The 22,927-nt window shown below is 41.2% G+C and overlaps 1 protein-coding gene across 3 annotated transcripts in view; it reads left to right on the top strand.

The window, feature by feature from the left end:
- acot7 (acyl-CoA thioesterase 7) overlaps window positions 1–22,927 on the top strand; it is a gene marked incomplete at its 5' end in the record, with an annotated part of 57,533 nt that overhangs the window by 13,038 nt on the left and 21,568 nt on the right. For 2 of the 3 annotated variants that reach the window (XM_080496251.1, XM_080496249.1), the window contains 5 exons: window positions 3,417–3,508; window positions 3,772–3,886; window positions 5,805–5,819; window positions 5,991–6,077; window positions 21,325–21,441. In XM_080496251.1, the coding sequence (XP_080352377.1) occupies window positions 3,417–3,508; window positions 3,772–3,886; window positions 5,805–5,819; window positions 5,991–6,077; window positions 21,325–21,441 (426 nt within the window). The remainder of the gene's footprint in view (window positions 1–3,416; window positions 3,509–3,771; window positions 3,887–5,804; window positions 5,820–5,990; window positions 6,078–21,324; window positions 21,442–22,927) is intronic. The other variant, XM_080496250.1, reaches the window with a different exon arrangement.

The following is a 22,927-nucleotide window of genomic DNA, read 5'->3' as shown; positions in this document are numbered from 1 at the left end:
TTGTTTATTTCTTGAGGAAAATGAGATTAAGATTTTAGTGTTAAAATCTAAATTCAAGCACAGAATAAATGATATATGGCGCTAATAATACTAAAGCTTTTGCTTGTTACAGAACAGTTGGAAAGTGGAGGCTGGCTCAGTATAGCTGAGAATTGTTTATATAGACTCACTCTCGCGTCTGTGCAATAGTACTTAGTTGTTGTTGTTTTTTTTTTAAGAATAGAGTTTCTCCCAAGATCAACAATAATTCCGTCTTTAGAAACTATACGGTGATGTTGAAGTATGGGATCCTCTGCTTCACTGAGAAAGCTCTACTTCTGGTATGATTTAATTCATTCCTATCAGGCTGTAACATCCGTCAGTGGGACTGTAGCGTCGTTAAAAGTAATGGAGCCTTGGCTCAGCACAATGGAAAATCTGTGGTTTTGATCATCGGGATCAAGCACCAGGAACGATCCTCTGCACTGTCTCACAGCCTGGAACATGGTGTTCAGGAAGAGGAAAAGAAAACAAGGGTTTTTTTTTTCTTTCTGCTCTGAGAGAGAATTAAGGGTGGTGAATAGAAGACAAAGAGGGGAGCAGAATCGGTAAAAGGCAGCAATAAATCAAGTGAAACTGCTTGTGGTGAAAGAAACAGTCTGATGGAGAGAATAAAGGGAGGGAGATTACTTAAAATGGGGAAAGAAAGAGGAGGAAAGGCAGAAAAAGATGTAAGACACCAGGATGGTTTCAACTAAAGATTGTTTAATGTCTTTAAAAAACCCCAGTAATACCACTTTAGGATATTTGAGGATGAAATCATGATTGGCATCTAAAAGTTAGATTACAGAGGATTGGAAGAGGCATAAGTTGTGCTGGAGGGATATTTCATCAACTTAAACACCCATGTGAAACCTTAAATTAGTGCCCGAAATGCTCTGATTTATAATTAGATGTGACAGAGCATGGTGTTTGGGGATTATACTGCCTGTCATTTTGGTTCAGAAGAAGCTGGCCTGCCGGTGCGTCTGAGCCAGCTCACCTCCAAACTGAAATCAGATTTACTAGATATTTGCCTGTCGTCAACTTATTGGTAAAGCGAGCAAATGCAAGGCTGAATTGGGGATTTCCTCCAGCTTTGCTTGCATTAAACATATTGTCACAAGATGTGCTACCACATGAATAATTTCACTAAAGATGAATAACATATTGGCATGTAATGATTTAATAAATAAAAGGTAAAATGCACGATGACGCCATGTTAATTGTTTCAGATGTATTGGTAACAGATTTATTATACTGTAACTGTTGATTTTAACTTAAAACCCTCTGAGTAACACTTGTCAACAAAAATAACCAAAATATTCTATCTGTAACTTCAATGTGTTTCTGTCTCACTTTTATATCCACTTATTTGGTGCGTTTTGTCTCATCTACTGACAAAGTAGCTTCAATCGCAGTGGGGAAAATATTGAGCAGCACATTTTCCACCTTTCTCTGGATATGATGCTGCTGTAAAGCCGGCTAACTATCAAGAATTGCCTGATGTGCAATATCCTTCCCCTCGTTTTGCATGTTAATACACTCACCGCATGGCCGCATATCCATCACACACCCGTTTGCAATATACCGTCAGTTTTAGAAAAAGTACCTCCCCCCTCCCAGGTGCCATTTATCTCGGCTGTCAGCACCAGCCGTACTGCCTTTTATATTCACACCGCTCTCTTTTTCTAAGGCCACCATCAGATGAACTCGAGGAAGCATGGCCAAAGTGACCGTGGAATCATTTCGTGAAGCAGTGAGTCGCAGTGTGTTTAGATTTCAGCGAGCAGATTGGTGCAACTTGTGCTCGATGTGGATGTCGCCAAATGTATTAATCCACACTAAGTAAGCCAGCTGTCCCTGCTGCATGAGACACATCTAAATATTCGGCAGTCACATATCTCTTGAAAACCAACTTGTACAATTTAACCGATTCCTCAGGAACCACCACATTTTCTGAGACGCAAACAAGAGAATGAAATGGCAAACATGGGGCATGGCGCACTTTCAAAGTCTTGATAACATGCATGATCATGCAAGTCTGGTGAGTTTGAGCTGCTCTCGTGGCTGCACGGCACTGGGGAAGGATGTCCAGACCATGACATGGTCAGCATTTGCCACTGAGGGATTCCACGGTTTGTGTTCTGGTCAGAAAGGCCATCAGTTGGACTGGGACTGGTTGTTTGCCAAGTGGTAACTCACTCATTCTTGATTTCTTTCTCTCTTAATTTCCCCCCTTCCACTGCTGTCCACTAATTGAAAGGGTCCAGGAGGGGCGAGTGACGGCTCAGTCTTGGGAGGATATGTAAATATGCCTCCCTTGTTCCTCTGGGAAACTTCCTGGTTTCTGACAAGCGCGAGAGCCAATGAGAGGAGGCGGAAAGCAGCACGGTCGGCATGGCAACGAGGCCAGGCTGGCTGCACAGTTTTAACTCGGGTGCAAAATGCAAATGTTTCCTGAGAGTAGTCGCTTTTGACATCACATGTTCCAGTATAACGTCGAGTTCCTGGATCGTTTCTCCACTAACACTTAAGGCTGTTTTACTGATAAGATATTCCTTCATACCTAAGAGGAAGTCATTTGAATCGACTGATGGAGTATGAAAAAAGCCAAAAAGATAAGATATTTAGATTTTTTGAGATGTGAAATAAGTTCATGTTGCTGCCACAAGTGAATGATGCTCAGATAAAGTAATTTTATTTCCATCTTGTGGCCGCATAATGTCTTTAATCTACAGTATGTGTCTCCCGTGTGTGTGTCATAACAACACCACCTCAAAATAGCCTCCTTCTCTCTGTCTCTCTCTCTCTGTCTCTCTCTCTCTCTCTCTCTCTCTCTCTCTCTTTCTGTTAGTGGATTAAGTGAAAAAGTGTGGGCAGAAAAGAACAAGTATCACTATGACAACCTCTCCGCCTGATTGCTATATAAGAAGTGATTTCCAAGACTTTTGTCTTTTCTGATGCTCTGCTTCTTAACTTTCTGAATCTACATATTGTTGTACAGTCTCTAACTTAAATTTGTGTGCAGAGAATTTAGCATGTGCAAAGTCTTACGTTAAACTCAATAAACAACTGAAAAGTGAAGGATGACAAAAAAAATAGTCTCAGAACAAAACGCCTCTCATGCTTTATGCTCATTTGTCCCAGAAGAAAGACGAACCAACATATTTAATAAAAACTGTATTGTCTTTTTATTGTGGTGTTCGTCAAAGTGATTGTTTTGACAACAGCCATTCAACAATCCTTTTCTCCATTGTTAAACCATTTGAAAGACGTGTCAAAGCTTTTTGCCAGCTGCTTTACACTCCCAGAATACGGTTTTGGAAGGCCTGAAGCTTTCCAAGTCCTGACATTTTCTTATTGATGAGAATCTAACCTTTTCTTTGTGACTGCAGGGGCCAAGAAGCTGTCCAACAAGGCAGCGCTGTGGTACGTCCCCTGCTCCCTGAAGAATGTCGACAAGATCACGGAGGTGCCGCCCATCAAGGTACAGAAAAACCTGACTTTTACCTGTCAGCTTCTGCGTCTCAAAGAGTTTCCACATCGCTCATGAGACATAACCACAAGTCAAGGGGAGAGGATCTATGAGAAAGGTCATCTGGTCAAGATTAGAATCACTGAGTGAACAATTGTCTTGTCATCAATATCACTGTGATCAGTGGTTTCATTTACACTTAATTGACTCGCGCAGAAAGTAGTGGATGCATGCAAAGGGTGCACATGTTCACACAGTCCACATGCTGTCTGTAGTATACTGCTGCAGAACAAGAGGAGGAAGGAAGGAAACGCTACGATGCCCAGAAGTTGGAGAGACTGGAAACCAAAGCGAGGACCGAAGAGGTGGTACCGCCTCAGCTCAACTCAGGTAATTTACATTCCGAGCCATTTGCCTTTCTGTGACTCATACTTGTCGTGTTTGTCACCACGTGTGTCATCATTGTGTCATCTGAAGAGCAGGAATGTAGTTTACATAGGGGAGAACCTGGGGCCTGTAGGAGATAAAACACAAGATGCAATGTTCTGTTTGCAGCATTGCAAATGAATTACATGATACGATGTGAAAGCTTTCATTTGAATGACTGAGACAGGGTGTTTTCAAAGCTAAGTATAACATATTGTTGTTAATTGTTGTTGCGCTCCATAGACAAGAACTCCTAACTTATAGATCCTTTAAATTTGAAATATATGTTAAGTCTTTAGATCTGGCTGTAAGAGCTGTTGCTGTTTCACTTATTTTAAAATGCTCTACTCAACCGCACTGTAATTCAGTTCTAAAAGTTTGAAAATAGTTCGACACTCTTTCTTTTTGTAAGGATTTCCTAAAAAAAACCCTGGAAAAATGTATTCCCCTGACACCCAGATTCTCCCTGGTCTCTGAAGCCCTGAGTTTCATCCTGCTTGTTTCACTATAATGATACACGGTGAAACAAATTGTTGCATTCACACTCAAAATACCAAGATGAGACCGTGTCAGATGAACGAAGTGGGCGAATAGATAGGCTTCTCTGTTTAATTATTTCTTCATGTCTGTTAAAGTAGTTATTAATCCATGTTGTGATGTTTCATATTGCAGCCAAATTTGAACCGTTAAAAAATAAATTAGTAAACATTTGAAACGGACTGTTTTCAAACATCAGTGTGAAATTATTGTTTGGTTACTAACAAATTGAACATCTCAGGTAACAATCACAAGCTGCAATAGCAAAAAAGAGTTGGCACCTTTAAGCAAGATGTCATTGTCCTCGTTGATGAAGGTGTTCTAGGTGTTGAAGCTCAGACCTCCAGTAACGTGTCAATTTGTTTCGACTTTATCTCATAATTTTGGAGAAATGTGAAAAGTAGACAGAGCTGAGAGGCCGAGCTAGCCAACAAAGATTTCACTGTTGTAGCCGTAGTCGTGTGAAATCCTTTAATATTGTGTTATTTTAGCAAGCAAGCCTTTGTTTTGTGTGCATATTAGTGCCTGTGTTCATCAAAAGTGACCCTGGCCCTAAATTCCACGCTATTATGTTTCCAGATTTGAGCACTGTTGTATCTAGAGCAGTGGTGCCCAACTTTTCTTTATCTGGATTACAGAGTTAATCTCATTTCACCTTATTTACCACACGTAGCACAATTCGGACCAGTAAATAAAAGCATTCTAATCTATAAATGACTAGAACGCGAAATCTATGTTCTTTTAATGTAGCCAAGTATTTCTACATCTCTGTAATAATCCAGAGGCCTGTACTACCAAGAAGTCAGGAATGTTCTGGCTTTGGCTGCAGCAGCAGTGTTGGTTTTATCCTGGTGGATGTGTTTTAATTGTTCATATTCTCAGAGAATAATCGCTCCTTCAGTCATCTGTAAACTGTGCTTCAGGATTTCTCCATCTGTGATCGGTCAGGCGCCGCAAACTCCGCCCCTTTCATGTGAACACGTGGGTGTGGGTTGAACTGGCGAGTTGGTAACCTTAAGTTACTCCAGGAAACAGAGAGAGGTCCTGTATATGTTTATCACCTGAACTGATTAACATAATGCAGAGTAAAGCGCGCCCCTGGTGGTCAAATAAATATATTGGAGGCTGATTGGACTCTGTGGTGGGCTGGTTCTGGCCCGTGGGCCGTATGTTTGACACCACAGATCCAGAGCCACTAAGTCCTGGCAGACACTCAGAAAAGGTTGGGAACCACTAACATGCATTTCAGTAATTTCACATGATTCTCTCATTTTCTCACAAGTATATAAGACAACATCTGTTTTCTGTATTTAATTCTCCAATTCTGTTATTTTGGCTGTACCAGAGGATTCTCCAAAAGGTATGTGAACCTGATCAATCAGACAGCAGCATGCCGGTACTGTGGCTGGGCAGCATGTATGAAAGAAAGCGTGGGGCTTCTGCTTGCTTTGGCCAAACACAATGTGGCAGCACGTTTTTGTCTTTCGGTTTTTGTTTTATTTTGACAGCGCGTTTTTCCCATGTGTTGCAGAACAGCACACAGTTGGCTTCAGCCAGTCCAGTCTGATCCATTTGGTGGGGCCTTCAGACTGCACACTGCACGACTACGTTCATGGAGGTGAGTTGGTCTGTGCTGCACGTTCAGTAGATCACACAGAGAACTCCCGATGGAAAGTTTGACAGTCTTTATAGGTGTTTTTATGAGAAAATGGTGGATGAACTATAAGGGGGGTTCATAGCGTCTGATGAGTCTCATGCTCACTGCTGTCATGCATGCACGCTTGTCTGTCTGTGTGCCCGATTGTATGGAAAACACCACTTTACAATAAAAAAACAGCACCAAATGCCAACAACAGCGCCAATCGAATCCAGAGAAAGTAAAAAAAAAAAAAAAAAAAAAAAAAACTAGCTCTCACCATCACTTGTAGATTAAATCCATCCTGCTGTAAAATGCTGCACCAAGTCTTTGTTGGTCTGAGTTAGCTCATCCATTTCTGGTGTCGGTCTTCTTCTACAATTTTCATTTCTTCTGCAAACGGGCGTCTTGAAAAAGGTCACAGAAGCAGGTCCGCTATCATCTCATCCAATGTTGCTGTTAAATTAGCCACATTGTTTCGACTTTATCTTATAATTATCTGCTACATCCAGAGTAGCAGATAATAACAGAGCGTCATCGCCACCTGCCCATGGGCCAATCAGTCAAGCTCATTTCAGTGATGACAGCAACGACCAGTGCTGCAAACTCTGCTGGCCCGAAGGCGGTCCGTCAATAACACGTCAAAGTCTGATTGGCTGATGATACTGTCACTCAACATTTTAACCCAATAGCAGCGTCCAGCTTCCATCAGAAATAAGACCAACCTGTTTGGTGATTCCTCACAGTCCAGGAATGAATCTTGGCACTTTTTGCTCAGTTTTGACTCTCGGTTGAAACTTTGCTCACGATGTAGTCGACACTGCAAAAAGTCTGTCAACTGTTGTTAAACAAAAGAAATAATGGGCTGTTTGTGCGCCCTCTAGTGGACTAAGCATGCTATCGCTACTTGACTGGAGACATTGATGAAGCATAAAACTGTAAAATCTGATGTGAACATAAATCACTCTAACGCTTGTAAGGAAAGCATTAGACTATAAAGTATCTGCTTAATGTAACTCGGAGGAAAATAAAGTTTTGTAACTCCTCTGAGTTTTGTTGAAAGTTCACACCACACTGTGAGATTGATCTGGCGCTAACGGCTGCTGACAAGCTGTTTCAGAGCCCAGTGTTCCTAAATCACTCTCTGCCACTAGTCTGCAGTGTCTGTCAGACTACCCTGTTGTTCTCACACGTGTGTGAAACAAAGGCGCTCATAAGAAGGATAAAGCCGTTTAGTATTCAAGGCAGGGACAGGCCTTAGCATCCGGTACAGTATGGAAAGCCTACGAGAAGAAGATGAAATGGAGCCATCTATAGTACACAGCATAAAGAAAAGCACAAAGGAAGGGGCAGAAGCGGAGAAATATACATACAGTATAGGGGGAGAAGAGAACAGATGTAATTGATACAGAGACAAGGAAAAGCAGAAACAAACTCAAAATGATTGATAAATGTTTGTTTACAGTATCTAAATAACTAGCAGTTTTGTACCGTGAAGCAGCCCTAAGGTTTTAACTTATAGTACATTTACTATGCAGAATGAACACATTCGATATGTGAGAGTTAGAAACTTCCCTCTGTGTGGCTGAACTCTTGTAATGAGACACTTTTCTCTATTTATGTGCATCTGAGTGCTGCTGCGTTGCTTAAGTAGCTGCTCGGGTGTGTTGCAGCTCCATGTTGCTTGCATGACAGCGCTCGGCTGTCTCCAGCATGGCTGAAATGGGGAAAGAACAGAATGATGAGGACAAAGAGGATAATAAACGGCTGGAACGAGTGGAAGACTTCAGGTCTTTGCAACCTGAAATTTATAGTGCCAATGCCCTTTTCATTTATATTCTCAGAGGTAATCAAACCACTGCCGTAAACTGTGCTTCAATTGTCTGGTTCTGGAGTCAGTCGGTCCATCCATCCATCCATCCATCCATCCATCCATCCATCCATCCATCCATCCATCCATCCATCCGTCCATCCATCCGTCCATCCATCCATCCATCCATCCATGAGTGAATAAACTGTAATACCTTCACAGGAAGAAAATGCAAACTCTGTATAAAAAGGCACAAAAGGCCGGAATTGAGGTGAGAGTGCAAACCACTGCACCACTTTTCCACCTTTGCTAAGTAGAGAAAGTATTTCTATTTACCCAATTATCCATTTTAAGTTTTTTGAGAGGTTTTGTTGTTGTTGTTGTTGTCTTTCAAATCTGACAAAACACAAGCTACACAAAGACATTAACACTAAAAGTGGCTGGGACAAGGGCCCATGAGATAATGTGCATATATGAATATGGTGCCGCAAAATAAACCCATATGTTGCTTTATTGACACTTCATGTCCATATTATGTAAGTAAGTGTGCAAAACCTTTAAGAAAGTTTCATATCCTTTCTGACAAATAGATTTATAAAGCCTCAACTTTCTTGGCTACACAAAATGCAATTGCAGTAAACCTTGTTTGGATCTTGAGTAATTCGTAGTAAACAAAATTGTGGATTTAAATAAGATGGCAGTTTTCATAATTTCTGCAAATGTCATGCAAAATGTCATCTTCGCCTCTCCACAGAGCCAAGTACACAGTAACAGAGTCTATTTCAAATCCACATATCAGGCATATGTCTGCTATTTCATGCAGTTCTATGAGGTCCTTGTGATCGCAAAGACAGAATTACAAATTCTATGTTGCTCATCACTTTCTGGAAATATTTACATTAGATTACATTTGCTAAATACATTTTGCTTGTAAAACACTGTGAGTTGTACTTTGGTTATGTCTCTGATCCAGATTACCTAAAAAAAAGGACCAAGCATATTTAGTGACCAAACAATAGACAAAACAATCTTCAGATTAAGAGAAAAACAATTCACGAAACGAGTGCATATCCAGATTTGACGGTTTAACCAGAAATCTGCTTATCTGAAGTCCCAAATTCATAAAAAAAAACAAAAACAAAACAACCCTTCTTAAAAACTTATCAGCACCGGCCAGATGCTTTTAATCAGTCAAGGTATATTGTTTCTGGCTGGATGTTCCACGCCTCATACTGCCATTTCTATTGAGGTCAGCTATATAAAGAGGCCATCAAAGAGACGTCACATAGTGAGGAGGAAGAAAAAGAACAGTGATGCTTGCCGAGAAAAAGGAGGGAATGAAGGGGAGACAGGTGACGGTGAGGTGGGACAGATAAGCTCTGCACGTGTTGCAGTAGCCCGTTTAATTTGGTGAGCTTGGCGAGAAATGTGTCCAATTAAAAATCAAACGTTGGAACATGCGTACGGGTCACTTAGGATACGCGCGCGCTGCTGACTGGCTCTGTACATGCCGCTGCTCATTAGGCTGCGCTCTCTGTTGTTTGCTGCTGTAGCTTTCACTACACTTACATGTATTCTGTTTACATAACGAGTCAGGTCAAACAGCCAGGCTCCCTCTCTCTCTGTCTCTCTGTCTCTCTCTGTCTCTGTCTCTGTCTCTGTCTCTGTCTCTCTCTCTCTCTCTCTCTCTCTCTCTCTCTCTCTCTCTCTCTCTCTCTCTCTCTGTCTCCGTCCCTCCCTCCCTCCCTCCATCGTCTCCATCTATACTTTAGTTGGAGGAAAGTAAACTGTCGTCGACATGGCAGCCTCGCTGTATCATCAACCTGAGAGGCACGTGCAAAAATCACGTGGATGATTCATGTCAACGCTTTTGTTCTCATTAAAAAAAACTCCACCGATGAGTTCAAACTGACTGATCCAAGATGTGACTCCACATCCACACACAGCCTCTGGTCGGACAGTCGTGCTCTACACGCTAATGCGGTGTAATGCAGCTGTGTCAGTTTAACGCTGTTTAAGGTTTTAATTTAAAGTCCGTTTTTCTATTTATTTTGCGTCTAAAGTCTTCAATGGCGTTTTTTTTTTGTATCGGATGGAAAAAGGCTTTTATATTTAGGAGCAGATCTCACTGAAACGGATGACAAAATACTCCCTGAGGAGTGTGATGATCCGGAATAAACTGAGCGTCTTTGCAACAGTTGCGAAATGGAAACATATAGAATAGAAATACTTTATCAATCCCAGAGGGAAATTCTTGACAGCATTGCTCCACACAGAGTACTATTTAATAGGGTAAAAACAGTAATAGTAAATGATAAATGTCAGTGTACGACTTAATATAGGCAAGAATAAGTGAGATGTGGTAACTTTTTCTATTCGTAGTTTTGTGGCTTGCTTATGGGCATTGGGTTGAGTACTGAAATGCACATATGCTGCTTGCACATGTGAAAAGAGACACGCCTGCTTAGAGGTAAAAACAATTCTTCTAAATACACAAAATGTTTACAGCTCCAGATGTTGCAAGGTCGAGGCCTCTGCAGCTGTTCTTCAAGCTGCAGACATCTGTGGTGGAGATCAGCTACTGTACATGCAGAACAAAAAGCCAGATAGATTGTGAACATGGAGACGATGACACCAGATCATCATGATGGCCAATCACCTGTTGTTCTGTCTCTCCCTTCTGCATTCCACCTCCGGGCCGAAAAACTTTCTGATCCAACAACAATGTAGAATTCTCATAACTCACATTGAGCACAGAAGAGACGTTGAAATGGAGAGATTTTATGATTCCTGGAAGAATATTTGTTCATCTTGAATTTGATGGCAGTTTTTAAATGTGACCAGCGTGAATCATAACTTGCTCATTCAGATGTTTACCTTTTCTTTTCTTTTTTTTTCTTCTTTAAATCAACATCAGTCACTGTTCCTGTCTTTTGTAGCTCCTCTCACCTTTTGTGAGCAACGCGCCACAATTTTCCTTTTTATTTTCTGATTATGTTGATAATTCTGTTTTCAATTCAATTTACCAAATTTTTGTTTTCATTTTAACTTTATTCATTGTCCTAACTCTTTAGCACTTTACCTCCTCCCATCGTTGTCTCATTCTCCCTCTTCCTCTCACTCCGCTCTTCTCCTAATCCTCCACCTCCTCTTCCTCCTCCTCTGATGTTTCGAAGAAGTGTACCGCTTGTTTCCATGGAAACAGCCGTTGATTGCCACAGGTGGACACCACTGTGGTCTGATTAAAACAGCCACAAAAAGGATTAAAATTCATTTAAAAAAAGCTTGTTATGATGTTTGTTGGCACAGTTTCATTACATTGAATTGTGCATTTCTGAAGAAGTCATCGGCTCGTGAGTCACAGTGTGCGTTCTGATTCATGTTTGTGTCTGTTTGGTTCAATTCTGCGTGCACACTTTCACTTCCGACACAGATGTTGTGTATGCATGCAAGAGAAATAAGAGGAAATACAGATATGAGTCCATAAAATGTTCACCGTGCATAGATTTAATACAGGATGTGTGACATGGTAGATCCAGGGAGTGAGTGTGTGAGCAGAAAACATCCATCACCCTGGCTTTATATTATCTGTCCTTTGCTCGGTTCTGTGCTCGGTGGGTATATAAACATGTCAGCGTCTGAGGCCGAGGAATCCGGCGAGACGGTGCGCTGGAGATGGTGCGATCGACCTTTGTGTGTCTGTGAGTGTGTATGCATTGGGCTTCAGGTGTTGGATCCGTTTGCAGGGGTGCATCAGGAAGACAAAATGCAAATCTCACAATCCTAACGAGCAGAAATGGTTTGAAAGTATGAAGAGGAAGGTAGTAGTTATAGTTAAGCATAGCAGGAATGTAAGCAATGTGTGTGTGTGTGTGTGTGTGTGTGTGTGTGTGTGTGTGTGTGTGTGTGTGTGTGTGTGTGTGTGTGTGTGTGTGTGTGTGTGTGTGTGTGTGTGTGTGTGTGTGTGTGTGTGTGTGTGTGTGTGTGTGTGTGTGTGTGTGTGTGTGTGTGTGTGAGTGTGCGTGTGTGTTACTTCCCCTGGCAGCCTTCTCTCATTTAAAACCAGCATTGATTAAGAAATAAAAGACTGAATCAGCCAGTTGGCAAGACATGAGAGGAGGCTTGAAAACAGGAAAGTTAAGGTGAAACTCAAGTCCAATGTAATCATAGAGGAAACGAAGCTTTAGTAATCACTAATATTGTTTTGGCCATATCAAACCTACAAAACTACTATTAAAGCTCTAAAAAAGAAAGATATTGAGAGGAAGAACCACAGACCTGAAGACTACCGGTGAAGACAAATGGATGTCAGTATGGGTCACATGTCTGCTCTCTTTCATATTTAATTTGGCTGACGGCTGAAAGTACACCTCGTATAGAGAGACATCAGGATATTGGTTGTTCTGTCCCTATTACAAGTTCTGAAATATAGACACACCTTGAAGAACATTCAGTGCAGTACACATCATTGGAAAACTGACCTAAAAGCCAAACTAATAGAAAGTATGGAGTTGTCAAGTTCCATGCAACTGAAACCACACTCAAAACTGTTATACAATCTTTTTTTTTAAATTACTTTTATACTGAACCTTAACTTTTATTACTTTTACCTAACAAGTTGAATTAACATTTTTCGTAAATGTTTTTATTTTTTTAAATTTATGCTTGTCTCTGAATTTCTACTTTGGAAACTTTACAAAGACAAAAATAAAGGATTTGAGTACTTCAGGCCACTCTTGACATTTGCAATATCAATAAGATGACAGAGTTGATTGTTGACGAAAACAATGTTCTCATGGAGGAAACAAATGCTGCCCAGTCTTCTGAATAAAAAAATCTGTGGATAAATGGCACTTTCCAACCTCTGACAATGGTGATGAACACACTGTTCATGGGTGCCACATCCTGCATGAGGATTGTATAGTAATCTAACTTTCACCAAACCATGCTAATGAAATGAAAATACCCTGCACATTACACATGCATCGGTAAGTTTGTCAACATTAATTTCCCCACTGCAACAATAGCATCCTTCTCACTTTAGACGATTTCTTTCTTCATGGATTTAAAGTCATTAAATTGCAGTGTGATGTAATGAAATATTCCCCAAAGATTATGATTTCAAATTACACAAAATGTACAGATTATGCTGCTGCCATCATGTCATTTGAAACAGCATCAATGAAGTAAATTTTTTCAGATCAGTTTCTTTTTCAGAAATAACACATTAGATTTTGTAAAACTTCCCTGTTTCCCACTACAAAAACATGATATTCTGCAAAAGAGTAGTAGCAGTAGTAGCAGGAGTTGTAGTAGTAGTAGTAGTAGTAGTAGTAGTAGTAGTAGTAGTAGTAGTAGTTTTCCATGTTAACCACACAGACAGAATAGCCTGAGCTCAAGTCCAGGAACTGAGCCTTTCAACGCAGTTTGCATGTTTTCACCATTGGATGTCTGGATTTTCTCCGTGTGTTCTGCTTTAATCTCACGGTCTAAAAAATATACACCAGAGACTGAAGCAGTGGAGAAGATGGATTGACTTAAAAATAAAGGACTTCATGAAATTGAATTCATTAAATTTAAATGAGTGAGCATTCTTGAATAACATGCTGCAACGGAGGCAACAGAGCCTTAATGAAACGCAGCCGAGTAACTTCACCATGTGCAAACCAGCCAATACCTGAAGACAGACTTGGTTGAAGCTCTGACGTAGAATCAATGTAAGATAGAAAACACAAACTTTTAACGAGCTGCCTCAAATTGATTCGGCACATCAGAAATTCACAGACTGCTGTAACAAGGCCTGTGTGAGGATCTAATGTTTGTGTATTCAGCCACTATGGACACTTTCAACAAGACGTTTGCGCACTCTCAGCAAGCCCTACAAAGTGGGTCTGTATCCCATCGATAGTTTCATTCATCAAAAAGCATTCTGTTTACATTGAAAACATGTTGGAAACTTCTCAGATGTCAAAGTCAGTGCATGTTTTATTTCAGTTGAGCAGAAAATAACCATGATGCCGATGACATCAGCATCAGGGGTGGCTGAAACTGAAGAAGCACAGGTTTGATTTCTCTATAGGACACACTGTCATGACTGAGCAAGGCTTGATATCAGGGTTACCAACAGAAAACATTCACTTTAATTTGGAAATGCAAATCAATGACAAGATTTTACTTCTTTTCCTTAAAAAAAAAAATTACTTATTCAGGTTCAGTTTAATATAGCCTTTTTTTCTCACAGTGTATGTCTTTGTCTATATACTCCAGTGTCACTGGACCCACACACTCAAGACCAAATTCAGCTCTGTGTGAAATAGGTTTGACAGGTGTAGAAGAAATCACCATAAAGAAATCAAGCAGAGGCAGCACTAACACACTGCAGTTCAATTTGTTATTTCATTATATTTACTGCTTTAACCCTGCACATGAGTTGTACAGGAGATTTAAAGACCCTAAATGCATCTCACGCCCCCTTCATCAAGCAGCAGGCAGCCTACAGTCAGTCAATCACAGGTCATTTCAGCCTATATATCCACATTTAAAGGTAAGAAATATCCAAAGAACCTGTTGCTGCCATTTCACATTAGTAATGAAATCTCGCTCATATGATTGTGTCAATATTTTCACACTGAATTTTGGCAGGTGAATGATGATATTAACTTCTCCAAGAAAGATATCAGAAATGTAATGGAGGGCATGCACTTCCCAGGCTTCTATGAACTACCAAGCTAACAAGCTTTCCCTGATTAAATGAAGTGAATATTACCCATTAAAAAACAGGACATACATTTGTTTTTCATTATTTTTTTTTTTACTGAGGTCTGAGTTGTGCACTCAGAAAAGTAATCCGCGGGAACAGATGACCTTTACCATCACAGCTGGAGGAACATTTTATCTGAAAGCTCTTTATCTGACAGTATTTCCATCATATGAATTGTATCTCAGTGATTTTTCCCGGCCTGCGGTGCACATGGAGCGCATTGTTACCATGACAGCCCTTACAATTTGCAGGACTTGAAGCCACATACGGATTTGTTAGGGAGCTGACTAGTGTTTGGTTAAAGTCATCTGGAATGGTAAAATTTACAATGGAGGGAAAAAAAAAAAAAAAGAAGCTCTGCTTATGGGACTCTGGGAGGTTGTGGGTGGGTTGGTGCATGGCAGTAATGCTAACAGGACCTGTTTCTATAGTAACGGCTCATTAGGAGGCAGTTGGAGCCGTTTGATACTGTCTATGATTAAAGCAGGTGTGGAGGGGATGAGAAGGGCAGTAAGGAGGCAGGGACTGTGAGGGGCGGATTGGGGTAGAGGGTAAGAACAGAGGATATATGGATAAAAAAAAAGCACATGCAAAGATCGGTTGAGTTCAGGAAGTGATGGAAACATGTAGGAGAGGATGAGGCTGAGCGTATCTCTTGCTCTCACAGCCTCGCCGCCTTTCATCAGCGGCTGCTCAGCACGGTGCGTCGTGTCTGAGCCAGTTCTAATTAAAAGGGTCTGAAGTCAGTGTACAGAGTTGACGGGAGAAAAGTGCTGCCTGGAAGACTCCCTTCAGTGCCTCTCATGCCTGTTGCCTATGGACAGCGTTGTGCAAGAAGATTTTGGAGAATCGTCACAAGGGATCTAATCACTGAGGTATTCTGCCCCATGGCAAACTGGGCTGCACTCGGGACTTGGTAGCTAATTGCCCTTTTTTCCCCCCATTTAGAATGAGCTGTCTCTCCTCTTCGTATACACCTCCCCTCCCCCCGCCTTTTGTGTTCCCAGCCTGGGGCCGAGGGAGAGTCATGGTGTGCCATGTCATCCTGTGAATGTGTAACGCCAGGCCCAGGGCTGTCTTGGCCTCGCTTGTCCTCATTTGCAGGCTCACATTGAGCATCACTTCAACCTTTTTACATTGACTGTACAAGGAGTTTGTTGGTTGTTTTTTTTTGCAGGAGTTGCATTAACAGTTCCACTGATGGCAGTAATTAATAAAGACAAGCATCCTTGGTCCTCAAGGACAGCGTGGCCCTCCACTTGATTCGGCTTGACATTTCAGTTAAAGGTTTTCAGTGCACTGCATAAATTGTGTATCCAACATGATCGTCATACCTGTGATGAGAATAAACATTTTGCTTCCTTTGTGGTGGGAAAAAAAAAGATGCAAGATGCAATGGAGCATGTGTGATGTGGGCGCATCTCAGTAATGTCTGCAGCAGATTCTAAAATTACAACAATGGCAAGAACTGTGAATAGAGGCTATAATGTAGAACACATATGGTTCAGTTGTAGTAACCTGCTTTTAAATTATATTTATATACTGCGATAGCATCTCTAACCTTATAATAAGCTATTTCATTCTTTTATTGTGTTTCACCTGGTCAGTCAACTTACTTTGTGCCAAAGTGGAAGCCGTCATGTGGAATGTTCCAATATCAGCAACAGCTCGTGTGTGATCTGCCTTTCACTGGATAAATAGGGTAAACACAATGTTTGCAGTGTGAGCAGACATGCTGAAATTGCAGGTCGCCCCCCAAGCATGGCTTGAAAGGGATCAAATTAAACAGCTTTTCAAAACTGTCACATGGGTCTTGTGGGTCCAAAAATGTTGTATTCAAAGTGTATTGCCCTAAACCCAGCTTTTCCTTGATTTCTAGCCATTTGAATCATAGGAGCTGCATTCAGAATCTGCTATGTCTGTGTGAGCTGGACTGGCTCCGCCCACACATGCCCATCTATGGGAAGAGGAGGAAGTACTTCCTCTCGTGGTGCCATGTGCCAGAGCAGAGCTGCCGAATTGTGAGAGGAGTCAAAGAGAGGGCCAACCTTGATTGTGATTGGCTAAACCCCCGATGACACTATATAGGGTTTGATTTTTGATTCGATTGTTGGAGCAACACACTTTAAAAAAAAATCAAACAACCCAGGGAGAAAGATAACAGATTTTCTTCACATCTGGGGCATCGTTCCAGGTATGGGGACACATATTACTGTTGGAAAACCATTAGAAAGTTTAGAAACGAGAAATTTTGCACAATATGACCCCTTTAAGGATCGGCTCTAAAACCTCTACTTCAGGCTGGTCAGATGCTCTGTTATTTCTTGTGCTCATAGAGGGATTTCAAATCTTGTTGGTCTTCAGTCCTTGTTTTCATTCCATCCTCACACCATGTAAGCCCTTCATCCTAATACCATGATCCAAGAGTGGTGAAAGTTATTCTTTCGTCATCTTTAAAGGCCGTCCCAAAGTGGACTTAGATTTTGCTGTTTGCAACGCCATTAACTCTGTGGCAGGAGGGAAAGTCTTTTCGGAGGGTAGTGGGCTGAATGCTTCTTGACAGGGTGAGGAGCGCTGAGCCGAGTCGCTGCTCCTCCACACTGAAGACAGTGGAAAGGGCTCAGGCACCTCATTAGATTGCCCCCTGATCGCCCTGCACAGGAGATGGGCCACTGGAATGAGGCCTTGACGTCGACGCAGGATCACTTGCAGAGATTTTATCCCTCGGTTAGCTAGAGAATGATGCGGGCTCCTCCAGGACAAGTGGTAATGCTGTAACTCCTGTTGGACTCCGTGTGAAAAAAAGATATCTGAGCTGATTCAAATCTCTGGAATAAGCATTGATGCAGTAGATTTAAATTATCAATCGCTTCTCATCTGCAGTTTTATGCACCTTTGTGTTTTCAACTCCTCATTTTCACTGTAGTGGTTGAAGATTGAAAATAAATGGATTTGTGGAAATGCTGCAACTTCTCACAATATTACAAGTAGTGCACAATGATGCAAAGACATTTTAGATTTAGATGATTAAGGCTTCACTTTGAAAACAGCAGGCTCTCAGTAGTGCCACTAGATTCCTGCAAACCACCCAAGCTTTAACTACCTGTAGCTGTTTTCATCTATGAGGAATCTGTTTGGGAGTGCAGTGAAATGAAAACGACTAAAGTGGGGCTCAAATATTCTACTTTGGCGGTTTAGCACATTAGCATTCAGCCTCAGCACTGAGCAGCGCTTTCTTTCTCCCTCCCTTATGATTTCTTTATGTACCTTCCATGACTTCCTAAAGACGATTTCATTTTGAAAGGAGCCCTCATCCCACTCCAGAGACACAGAATGAAAAAAATAAAACCATGATCAAATTTTCCCTCAATTAATGTTTGTAGATGGAAGATTAAATGAGATAAACATTTTGGGTCACTTTGTCTTGGGATTTCATATCATCCAATATTATCAGCTGATCTGTAGCTGCTGTTGCCCGAGCTGCAGTGTTTAGGTGCAGATTTGTTTGCTGATCCAATATGTTTGATGCCTCTTTGGTATCCCGTTTCATTTTGTGCCTGTGGGGGCTCAGCGCTGCATCCAGTCAGTCCGTGGTGAACTCAAGCAAACAAACATGTAAGTGATACCGATTCCAGCGTAAACAGGCCTAATGCATTTGAAACCTCTGATTTGAATATTCTTTTTGCGTGATATTACTCATGACAATTGCAATGTATTCGTTTGAGCCACACGTTATGCATGTTCTTACTAAACCAGGCATATTGTGCTCAAGTAGGCTTTGGTCATTTGCACAATATTATTGTAGTCATACGCACATTTTGAACAGTGTTAACACAGAATTAAATGTTATTTGCATTTACATGCATGACGTTCATGTGGAGCTTTGCAGAGTGGTCTTGCAGGAGCCAATAATTCAAAAATAAATAGTTTGAATAATGCTGCTTCAAAGTAGTTTTGAACTTTTTTTTGTGAAGATTATGGTCATTCCAAAAAAAAAAACCCCAGGTTGATAGGTTTGCCAGTTAAGTGTAATGCAGTGTTTACATTCAATTTCATCATCTCGCTCAGGTCACGATCCTCCTCCATTAAGCGTTACATGCTCAGACATGACCACTCCGAGCTTTGAATAGCCGCAGCCTGCTGTGTGTTGTGCTCAGGGGAAATTTTCAATCTTAGGTGAGATCCCATCAATTTTCACAACATAGGAAAGATGGTGAAAAATATTACAGAAGATGGGTTTTGAAAAGGAAAAAAAAAAGGCTGTCAAACGGCTTATGAAGGGAACTGATATTATTCCCTGTGCACGCACGATTTAAGGCACCTTTCAGAAATTATCTGTCGGCCTCAGTCACAACCAAAACTGTTCGCCAATCAATGTTCTTTTGGTGCGAGTTGGTATATAGTCGTTCTTTTCCTTTGCAAGAGCACACACCACACACACATCAAAGTGTGAGCCTGACTAATTAATCCACTGAACATTTCAGTACACAAGCATCCTGTGGCTCCTAATGGAAACATTAGGTTTGGCTTCGTCAGAATGCACTTGTACATATTGGTTTTATCAGTAAAATAAAATGAAAGTGAGTCTCCAACCATTTGGGATGAGAGGATGCCAAAGTAATAGCATGGTTAATTCTTAATCAACTGAGTGGGACCACTTTTGCAGCGAATGCCGCGTTTGGGAGCAAGTAGCACATTCTGTTTGTACTCCCACACATTTGGCTGTCATAAATAGAGCCACACAGTGCAGATGGTAGGAACCTTAGGGAGCAAAATCAGCCATCAGCAAGCACATTTATTGATTTACTGTCACGTGAGAGATACAAAAAGCGACTTGGAGGGAGCGGCTGGTGCAACTGGAGTGTCTAGCAGAAGGTCTGACTGTCTTTATGTGAACAGGCACTGCATGTGGACATGTGCTTTTTCTGAGACGAGATGCAGATGGCTTCCTCCTTCCTTGTATCGCTCATATCAGAGCCGCTCAATCTACAGGACATGTCTGATATTCTGTGAACAATGGCACAGAGATCCAAGGCCATGCATTGTATATCATTGAGACGCAGGAGCACTGGACCTGTCCCTCCACTTTATGTTCTCTGCTCTCATGTGGAAATAATGAGTTGAGAGCTCCATCGCGATACACAAACTTGTGATTTCCTGCTTAAAGTATTCTACTGCACTTCGGATCATGAATGTTTAATATGAGAAAGTGGACACTTTAATGATGATGATCAACTATGATATCCAAATTCTGTTTCTTTATATCAAAGACAAACGTCCAGTAAATTTGAATGGTGGCTGTTAAATGTTTCGTCGCTCACATCATTTGCTGGACTCCTTCCACTCACACTGAATTCAAATTTGTATATGTTTTATTGGCAGTGGCAGCAACTGTGAGATTGAGCATGTGTTCATTGATGGACATCATTGTCACATTCATACGTGAAACAGAAATTATTTCCACGATGATCTTTAGAAATGCTAAATCTGCTCTGCGTTGTTTTATTTTTGTACTTCATATAAATAAAAGTACACTGTTCTTTTTGGCCAACATGAAACATTCTGAGCTAAAATCACATTATCATGTTCTCTTAGTGCTGTGCGTGTCATCATCTGTCTATCTTCTATACCTACTTTATCCAGACCAACTGGGCTGCATCCTTTTCTAAGAAGCACAGGTTAAATGTTGGTGTTCATTCTGGATAGGTCCATCAGAGGACTAACAAGCTGGATGGAAAAAAAAACCCCTCATTACCACCAGAGGAACATGTAATGCAGCAATGTATCCCCCTGCACCTACCACCGCACTACCCTTTTTTATTTTTTTAATGAATATTAAGGGCTCGTGCAAGCAAGTGAGATTTAGCTAAGAATCAAGCAGTACACACATGCCTACTAGATCGCAGCACTGGCTTCACATACTTCAAGTGTAGTGGCAGCTATCGTATGCACAACTGCATAAAAGAAAAATGTCAGTTTAAGAAACCATAGCTGTTGTGAGTGTTCTTTTGCTGAAAGTTTATTTGTACAGTTTGTAACTGGACTACCAGCAGGCCTTAATTCTAAAAGGTGAATTTGAATTATTGACTTTACCGTGGGGGTATGCGATATTCTCCTCAAACATTCACGGCAATCCATCAGAGAAATATCTGCTCACAGAAAGACTACTGAGACACGTTTTGTTGGCAGTGGACTGACAAACAGAGGACTAATGAGTCTGAACGAGGGGCTAATGTTGAGGAAATGGTGCACAGACTCATTCATAATTTAGCTTCAGGTGGATAGTTTTCTAATTGCATCAGGAAACCCATTAGCTTCCAAGTCCAGCTATCTCATCTCTGCAAAATAGCGTCTGAAAAGGCATTCGAGAATCCCTCTAACTTAATGACTTCATTTACTTCTACAGACTTGATGGTTTTAAAGAGAAAGTGAGTATCACAAGTTTCACTGGTCCGGGGTACAACAGTCAACACTGATGCAGTCTTGATTTTAGAAATGGTCGACAAAATACGTTTTCAGTGGCATCACACTGTCTTCATCGACTGGTCACATTGAAACATGTTCGATAACTTGAGGGAGTTTATCGTCCAGTGAAAGATCTTGTGATCCTCCTTATAAGTCTGTGTCTGTATTAATATGTTGAACTGTGTCTGATTCAGGAGTAACCATGAAACTGATGGACGAGGTCGCTGGCATCGTGGCCGCCCGGCACTGCAACACCAACATCGTCACGGCTTCAGTGGACGCCATCAACTTCCACCGCAAGATCAAAAAGGGTGAGGAAGACACACTGCTACACCCCAACAGCTTCGTATCACAAACACGCGTCCTAAACACAAACGCTGCAGTGCTGGCCGGAGGAAACGCAGAGCTGTGTCGACACGCTTTCTTCTTTGCCTTTCCCGCTAATGAAGTGCAATCTCTGAAAAACCCAATTACGTGATAATGTGGAAAACTCAGCGGTGTTTAAATTCAGCCTCAGACGGTGCTGGTTTAAATTGGTCTGCGTAACGCAAACAGCTGTCACACTGTTGCTAATCATGACCGGTTGTGTTTTGCGGGGCTGACACTGCATCTGGAAAAACACGTCATTGTTAATGATTCAGCTATTTTCCATTACGGAGCTTTGTCTGTATTTGCCGTGCGACGTCCCAGTAGTCTGTGAGGAGCTCATGACGAAATTAAAAAGCACTGAGCACCTTGTTTTGACATTTATTCGAGAACTTTTACAAACAGGGCATACACTTAGCCTTTGACATGTTGGTTTAAAATGACAGTCATGTTTCTGTATATACTGCCGTCTGCTGCAGGACAGGTTTGATTACAGAAAGTGATCCAAAGTGCTTTTGGAGCCGTTTCTGTTGAGGCAAGGTCAAGATGACACAAACATTCAGTCGTACACATGCACACCCCTAATCTGGCCTCATGGTCCAGGGACACTTGAAGATGTGCTATAGAACTTGCATCTCCAGTACGTTAGCAACCGCCTATTTCACATCTTGCTTTTTATGTGTAACGTATTTTTCTTTGCTGTCACATATTCAATGAAAGCTGACAATGTGTTTGTACTTTGTTACTGCGCTTCCACAAACATTTCAGGTATATCTACTTAAGCTCTTCTGACAACTTTTTGGTTACAATAATTACATTTGAAGACACCAGAAAAGGTTTTAGATACCTTCTGAAAGAGAATGACGTGCGTGTGTGTGTGTGTGTGTGTGTGTGTGTGTGTGTGTGTGTGTGTGTGTGTGTGTGTGTGTGTGTGTGTGTGTGTGTGTGTGTGTGTGTGTGTGTGTGTGAGTGTGAGTGTGTGTGTGTGTGTGTGTGTAGAAATGGGAGAAAAAAAACATAACTTTTTGACATAACTCCATCTCTGTGTAAGTGGAGAAAAACTTGCTGCTACTGCGTGTGCCCATCACAGCCGTACTGAATAGTTGTTCTTCATTGTCTGATCATACGAATGTCGGAATACTCACCATTGTTAATAATTATAGCGTATTGTTCTCCGCACACGTGTGTGTGGTGTCATTGCAAAAACCAACAACAGCATCCACTTGTGGCCAAACATGAAAACTGCATTGCTGTGTAAACACAAATCTTTTCTGAAAGGAAAACTTGAAATGTTGTTATGTAAAGAGGGCCCTAAATAAATAATTGTATCCAAGTCTATATATTCTACATAGAAATTGTGTGTGACCAAGTAAATGAATATATAAAATGCATGGCTGAGCATTTAGATTTTTCTAGAAAGTCTTTTAGGAG

Source organism: Blennius ocellaris (assembly GCF_963422515.1).
Source record: "Blennius ocellaris genome assembly, chromosome: 5".
NCBI classification, from domain to species: Eukaryota; Metazoa; Chordata; class Actinopteri; order Blenniiformes; family Blenniidae; genus Blennius; species Blennius ocellaris.
Note: the sequence above shows the minus strand (reverse complement) of the source record. Positions and strands in the feature narration are given on the sequence as shown.